Below are 7566 nucleotides of genomic sequence, written 5' to 3'. Positions count from 1 at the left end.
GTAGACAATGTATGTTGATTAGGCAAACTGAAACTAATCAATGGAATGTGTTATGGAACTTGACAGTTGCTAGAATACATTAATTGTTTGTATTGTGTGATTGTATATAGAACCAATGTGTTTATATACGTTATGTGTAGAGGAGGAGATAGGGGATGTACTCCGCGGTTTAGGGGAAGATAGGGGATGGACCTCTAAACCGGATAGGTATTTGGAGGAGATAGGGGATGTACTCCGTAGACAGAGCTCATATGCTTGTCTAGAGAAGTGAAGATAGAGCTCATATGCTTATCTTTGTGAAGTGAAGTGTGGATACAGCTTGTATGCTTATCTGTGGATATTGTTGATATACATATCTGTTGTAGAGTGTGGATACAGCTTGTATGCTTATCTGTGGATGTTGTTGATATACATATCTGTTGAGAACGTGGATATAGCTTTTATGCTTATCTGAATGTGAGATATAGTTTTTATACATATCTGTGGAAATGATGATAGAGCTAGCATGCTTATCTGTTGAAAAAGGGAAAAATGAAAAGTAATTGGGACTTGTAAGTCGTTGACATAAATATGTAATTTATGTGATTGAATCAGTGTTGACCAACTATCAATTGCTAATGTTTTAGTCATTGTCCATGGTTGGTTTAGTGTATTTCTACTGGGCTGTGGCTCACCCTATATGGGAATATCATTTTCAGGTACAGGAAGCATGCCACCTCCAAGGACATAGCTGGGAGGCTTGTGGCGGGCATAGTTTTGTCGCTTTACTTTGATGTATTACATGTAATTTCAAGCCAAGGGCTTAATGTGTAAACGAGTTAGAACTCTTTGTTGTAACCAAGTGTTAACTTGGAAAGCTGTAAGCCCGTAGGGCATTTTGTTATGAGGTTAACATGTAATACTTATGTCTTGGAATTCTAATGAATGAAAGGAATGCAGTTAGTTTAAAGGTAAATGCATGTCTTATCTGATGGGTTTATTGTTATTATTTTGAGGGCGTGACAGGTTTAGTTCCTAAAATGTTGATTCCGTTGTTGGTTATTCTTTTGTGTATTCGTCAATTTCTTTTGATTGAAATGCTGTATTTGTGAGATGGGTTCAATTGATTTCATCCCTTGGCTTCTGGGTTTCTTTTACTCTACAGCAGTTAGAAGGGGAAAATTAGTACGAGGCTGTGGATTCTGATTACTGGGTCTTTTATTTATTTATTATTAATTTTATGTTTGATTTCCTTGTATTATTTTTTATCACAGAGTTGAAAATTTGTCTAAACATAGATTGTGATCCTATTCCTCTTAATTCATAAGTCTCTCTCTCTCTCTCTCTCTCTCTCTCTCTCTCTCTCTCTCTCAATTACTATGCAAATGCCTTTGACCTGCATTAGATGTTTGTGGAGGTACCCATCAGAACTATTCCTTCTTCTAATCTTTTATACTGACCAGATGTAATGCCCCACTATTTCTTGTAACCCCTTGTAAACTATGTTGGATGTTACTATAATGCAGCAATACTATAGTTTATGTCATGGATTTAGCGCATTCCTTAAATTTCTTCCGCATTCATTTTTTATTCCCAAATAAGTTCTAGTTTCTTATGAGCTTTCACGATTTTGTTTACTTCAAACCTTATTTGTTTTTACTCTGCTAACTGCGCTGCTTTTTTACGAAAAATGAAGGTTGAGTGTACCATACCAAAAGATGATGGCAATTTGGCTTCTTTTGTTGGGTTCAGGGTTCAGCATGACAATGCCAGAGGCCCCATGAAGGGAGGAATCAGATACCACCCAGAGGTTTGTTCATGACCTATTAACTGAAACCTTTGCTGACAGGGTAGAAATTGGGTTTCTAAGATTATACCACCCAGAGGTGATGATTATGTTTTTTCTGGATTTTAAAGATTATTTTGGGTTTCTGTTGAAATAGTTACCTGGAAACTGTAGGTTGACCCAGATGAGGTGAATGCTTTAGCACAACTAATGACGTGGAAGACCGCAGTAGCCAATATACCATACGGTGGAGCCAAAGGAGGGATAGGATGCAATCCAGGGGAATTAAGCATCTCTGAGCTAGAACGACTCACCAGAGTTTTCACCCAAAAGATACCCGATCTTGTTGGAGTGCACACTGATGTTCCAGCACCTGATATGGGAACAAATCCACAGGTTTACAAAAGATCTACTTTAGTTCACAGAATTTTAATGGTTGTTTAGGTTAATAACTAATGCTGTTGAGTAGTTTCCATGTATATACTTTCTAATGTTTGCTGAAATTCTGAACTGATTTTTGATTGTTGTGTGTTTAAACAGACAATGGCATGGATATTAGATGAGTACGCAAAATTTCATGGCTACTCACCTGCTGTAGTGACTGGTAAACCTATTGTAAGTAAACATAGACTGGTCACAAAACCAGGTCTCGTAATTGTGGTTTTTCTTGTAAATATTTTGATTCTCCTAGTAACACTGATGCAGTATTTTGCATAATGGCATTAACTTTTTGATTTTTTCTTCTCATGGTTGCTGATGCTTTTGCTCTATGTTATATTAATGGTTGTTTGATGAAACCAAACTTTTGAAGTACACATATTGTGAATACAATGTATAAATAAAAAAGTTTTCATTCTACATGCACTTGGGAATCGTTACAACATTATAGTTTGTTATGTTTTCACAGTACTTCCTCATTTCTGTAATTTGACAGACTCAAATTCTTTATATCAGGATCTTGGTGGATCCCTTGGTAGAGATGCCGCCACTGGAAGGGGAGTCTTATTTGCAACAGAGGCCCTGCTCAACGAGTATGGGAAGAGCATTGCTGGACAACGATTTGTTGTACAGGTGAACCTTTTATGTGACTTACTAGAATATTTGAAATTACTGTGGAGTTCTCCACACGGAACAAAATAGCATAGCGAATAATAACTAAAAAGTAGGTTCACATAAAATAACAGATGAGGTTATTATTCCAAAAAATTGCAGAATGAGTGTTGAAGAAGCACAGCAAGAATGTGCCAGGGATTTGAGGGAGGACAGTTGACAAAAGAAAGCTAAATATCTCATTTATACTCCTTTTTCTTCAATCAATTATGTTGTGATGATTGGTTCTGATCTCAGGGATTTGGGAATGTGGGTTCCTGGGCTGCTGATCTCATCAGTGAAAAGGGTGGGAAGATTGTTGCAGTAAGTGACATAACTGGAGCTGTAAAGAACAGCAAAGGACTCGACATTCCAAGCCTACTAAAGCACGTCACAGAAAATCGTGGAGTTAGAGGATTCAATGGTGGGGATGCAATAGACCCCAAATCAATATTGGTCGAAGATTGTGATATTCTCCTCCCAGCAGCCCTTGGGGGTGTGATCAACAGGTCTTTTCCTTAAACATCTGATGAGCATAATAATGTCACGGGCATGGTTTGTGAGGTTTTACATAAATTTTCGATTTGAAGGACACTTTTTTATCTGGAAAAAAATGAATTGCAGTAAACATGGACAAGGAATTACAGCAATGCACGGAGATGTCTTCACAAGTAAAGAGACGTCGAATGCTGCAGTTTGACAATGAGATTTTGGGTTCCCCTCTTTGCAATGAGGAGATATCATCTGTCTTCTTAAAATCGAAGGTTTGTGCAAGCCTATTTCCTCGTGGAAAATGTTACATGATACATCTTTTGCTGTTCTTGGGGAAAAATTCTACATAGTGGTCTTATTTTGGTTTCACACAAAAGATAATTGTTGAGATACCTGTTCTGTTGTATATTGACAATTATATGACTTCTATCTTTTGGAAGGGAAACAAATTTATCATCCACCACATATCAAGATAAATTATTTTATGATATCAACATTTTGTCAGGGGATCATTATTGGTCAATGCAACTTCTGAACTAGTTTAGATTTGGGTTTCACCTAATTAATTTGTTCTTGCTCACTTCATTAAGGAAGTTTCAAACACTTGCATTTATAATCAAAGTTTCAGTTGAAATTACGTTTTAGTATTAATTTGTGTGATTGAATCAAGTTTCACAAAACCATTGGATCACTCTTTTTTGGTTCTTTGATTAGGAGAGAGAAGATTCGCTTGAAGAGGCTTTATCTGATATGTCGCATTGGGTGTCTGGTTTTGAAGGTTTGTCCTGTAAAGTTCTGTTCTGAGATGAATAGGTTCTTAACATTCATACATGTTTTTTTTTGTCTTGCTTGTTATAATGTGCTTAATAGAGGAAACATCTGCAACTGGTCATGAGGGCCTGGATCAGTCATCTGAGGGATGGCTAGCTGATTGCTTCAATAATGATGAGATGCATTGCAGCCCTGATGATCTGTATATATCTCTTAACTTTTCAATTCAGTCTTCTTCATCTTCTCCCTTATTTTATTAGAAAAAAAAAAATTATGTTTCTTTTTTGTTTATTATGTATATAAATTATGATTCAACCACTATAATATGTGGAACACAGAAATCTGTAAATGAAGTAGTAAGGTAAATTAAGCAAAAATTTAATTTATATTTTTTCATATTCTTTTTTGCTTTTATATTTTTAAAGTCATAAGCAGTGATCATTGATTCAATGATAAAATCTTGCCTTCTAAAGGTGAAATGCCATATTTACATAAATATAATGCAAAGATGGATTCCTTGTGTATTTCAATCCAAAGTTTGTTACTTCTCCCGGTTAATTTCCAATCTAAAAATGCTCGTTGGATCTAATGCTTTGATTGACACTTCCAGGTGCGTGATCTTGTGGAAGCGTCAAATATGTATGGCACTTTAAATAACGTACTTGACGTTGATGTCAAAAATGACACAGTGAGAACACAAGGAAGCCTTTCATGTAATCTACGCAGAGTTAGGCAGGGTCTCGACCTCATCAGAGCTATATTCGAAATTTTTTTGTCTTCAGAGTATGTTCCTCTCTTTTATAGTATCTTCCTTCTCTCACATCTACTAAAATGTTTCCTGGCACTTGTTATTTGGAAAAATTTATGTCCTCCTATTCAGGCTCGTTGATATAATATGTGCTTTGATGATGCATATTATTGCTCCACTAGATGTAATAAAGAATCTTTGGTTTTGGACATTGAGTAGTGTGTTACCAGATTATCTACTCTCTTGCTGTCATTCTTTTCTTTCTTTGTGTTTTGTCACTTTATGTTTAGTCTGCTTTAGATGAATCAGACAACATATTAATGAACAAAAATATTTCAGTGCAATCTAATTAATTCAATGAGTTTAAATATTTCAGTGCTCTATTCCTGTTTTGCATCTGCCTGCTATTCCCATCTCAAGCTAAAGGCAAGGACACAGACAACATATTAATGAACAAAAACACACATGCAAAGCATGCCAAGAAACTTCATATTCAAGAAGCATTTGGTCTTACTAGACTCAAAGATCAACTCTAGTTCTTGAATTATTTTGTTGATGGTTTCCGACTCTGTCATCATTTATCTGATTTATTGCAATCTTTGCTTTTGTTTCTCCTTGGCAACAAAATCTCATTTATTTGATTTATTTTTTGTGTTTCTGTTAGGTATTGCTCTTTAAAAGAAGCAGCCTCAGCAGCTTATGCACAAGTTTGTGCACCATACCATACATGGGCAGTCAGGACAGCAGTTTATGCTGGAATGTGTGCTCTCCCAACGTGGGAACAACTGCTGCTGAAGCTAAATGAAAATGGTGAGATTGTGATCCCTTTATAGGCAGAAGTGATATGGTTTTGTGTCATAATTTGACCTGGACCATTGTTAAAGTTTTGAATTAAATTCCACAAATTAGGCCTTTACTAGTACCGGAGCCGAAGTAAATGAGCACACCAAAACATGTTGACAGTATTAATAATCATTGATAAAGCATGCCACAGTAAATATGAATACTCTGTGTGGAAATTATTGACTAATGGGTCTATAGTTATTACTTTTAAATACTTAAGGAAGTTAAGATGGATGAAAACACTAATGAGATTGTGTTTGTTGAAGTGTTGTATAAACAACATCACTAATATCAAATTTTTCCTTTTCCCTTCCCCCTACATTTCGAAGCACCAAATGGGGCCGTTGAGAAAAATGAAAAGATGCTATCTAGAAGTTTATACCAGCATGTCGTCAAACTTGTGGTGTTTACAACATTCAAATTGATTATACTTATCAGATGAATAGTGTATTCTAAAATTATTGATGTTCTCAATTTCTCCATATGCTTGTTGACAGTTTTTATACATTTAAAATGATAATTGGGAAAAGAAATCAAAGCTGATTTTTATCTTTCCAAAGAACTATTATTTCTTTTGACAGAAATACCCTGTGCATAGTATACAAAATGATTGTTCCGAGACTTAAACTCATAATCTCAAAGATTATTAGACTAAGATTTTATCATTGAATCAATGATCACTGCTTATGACTTTAAAAATATAAAAGCAAAAAAGAATATGAAAAAATATAAATTAAATTTTTGCTTAATTCAACCACTATAATATGTGTAACACAGAATATGTTTTTGTTATTTTTCAGCTTTATTACAGGTATGTTTTTTAGTTAAATATAACAGATTCAGAATAATTTTTTTTAAAAAAAAGAGCTATAACGGCGTTTTTTCAAAACGCCACTACAGTGCCAACGGATATTTTTTTTAAAATAAAAAAATCTATCACGGCGTTTTAAAAACGTCGCTAAATATAGGATGACGTCATTTTATCATTATTTATCGCATTTAGCGGCGTTTTAAAAACGCCGCCTATACTAATTTTACGACGTTTTTAAAGCGTCATAAACTTATAGCGACGGCCGCGTCCTCGACGTTTGGTGATAAGCGTCACTAAAGGAATTAGCAGCGTTTTTCATACATATAGCGGCGTTTTTAAAACGCCGCTAAAAGTCATTTTTCCAGCAGTGATGACACAATAAAATATATGGAAATTTTACTTAAACAAAAGGAATTCTTGAAACTTCTTGAAGAATTGCTTACTTGATGGGGATGTTGTTGTGAAGTTTACATCCCATTATATATATCTACTACTATTATAAAAGTGTGAAGAACTTACATGTTTTTAATTTTTTTTTAAATCCCAATTTTACCTTCTCAAATATACAATATTTTCTAAATTATGAAGAGTTCTATATAAACCAACCATCTCTTTATTTTTAGAATTGTCCTCAAAAATTATATATCTGTTGTCAAGAGTCCTATATAAACCCATCTTATCTAAAATCTACTATTATTATAAAAGCGTGAAGAACTTACATGTTTTCTACTTTTTTTTTAAATCCCAATTTTACCCTCCCAAATGTACTATATTTTCTAAATTATGAAGAGTTTTATATAAACCAACCATCTCTTTATTTTTGGAATTGAATCCTCAAAAATTATATATCTGTTTTCAAGAGTCCTATATAAATATAAACAAACCATCTCTCTTCTTATCTAAAATCTACTACTATTATAAAAGTGTGAAGAACTTACATGTTTTCTTCTTTTTTTTAAATCTCAATTTTATCCTCTCAAATATACTATATTTTCTAAATTATGATGTAACGCCCTAATTTCTTATGCCCAAATGATAACACAACCA

At 34.3% G+C, this 7566-nt stretch overlaps 1 protein-coding gene across 4 annotated transcripts; it reads left to right on the top strand.

Annotated features, from left to right (window-relative positions):
- Positions 1-1594: 1594 nt before the first annotated feature.
- On the top strand, positions 1595-5676 carry LOC114292754 (glutamate dehydrogenase B). Of its 4 annotated transcripts, XM_082878379.1 has the most exons (9): positions 1595-1789; positions 1940-2161; positions 2306-2380; positions 2720-2836; positions 3113-3618; positions 4061-4124; positions 4217-4319; positions 4728-4900; positions 5530-5676. In XM_082878379.1, exons 1-5 carry the CDS (start codon positions 1670-1672, stop codon positions 3374-3376), a joined length of 798 nt encoding a protein of 265 aa, XP_082734505.1. In that variant the 5' UTR covers positions 1595-1669; the 3' UTR covers positions 3377-3618; positions 4061-4124; positions 4217-4319; positions 4728-4900; positions 5530-5676. The 4 variants fall into 4 exon arrangements, with proteins under 4 accessions (XP_082734505.1, XP_082734506.1, XP_082734504.1 ...); XM_082878380.1 differs by lacking the exon at positions 4217-4319; XM_082878378.1 differs by having other exon boundaries at positions 3113-4319.
- Positions 5677-7566: the final 1890 nt, after the last annotated feature.

This window comes from Camellia sinensis, chromosome 7 (genome assembly GCF_055761805.1).
Source record: "Camellia sinensis isolate YWXY chromosome 7, ASM5576180v1, whole genome shotgun sequence".
Taxonomy (NCBI): domain Eukaryota; kingdom Viridiplantae; phylum Streptophyta; class Magnoliopsida; order Ericales; family Theaceae; genus Camellia; species Camellia sinensis.
Note: the sequence above shows the minus strand (reverse complement) of the source record. Positions and strands in the feature narration are given on the sequence as shown.

What these genes read in the sequence shown, in the direction of transcription:
- LOC114292754 (XM_082878381.1), top strand. Translation starts at nt 1,670, where the DNA reads ATGAAGGTTGAGTGTACCATACCAAAAGATGATGGCAATTTGGCTTCT. An exon ending in GAATCAGATACCACCCAGAG is followed by an intron (nt 1,790 to 1,939) that starts GTTTGTTCATGA and finishes TGGAAACTGTAG; the next exon opens with GTTGACCCAGATGAGGTGAA. An exon ending in ATATGGGAACAAATCCACAG is followed by an intron (nt 2,162 to 2,305) that starts GTTTACAAAAGA and finishes GTGTTTAAACAG; the next exon opens with ACAATGGCATGGATATTAGA.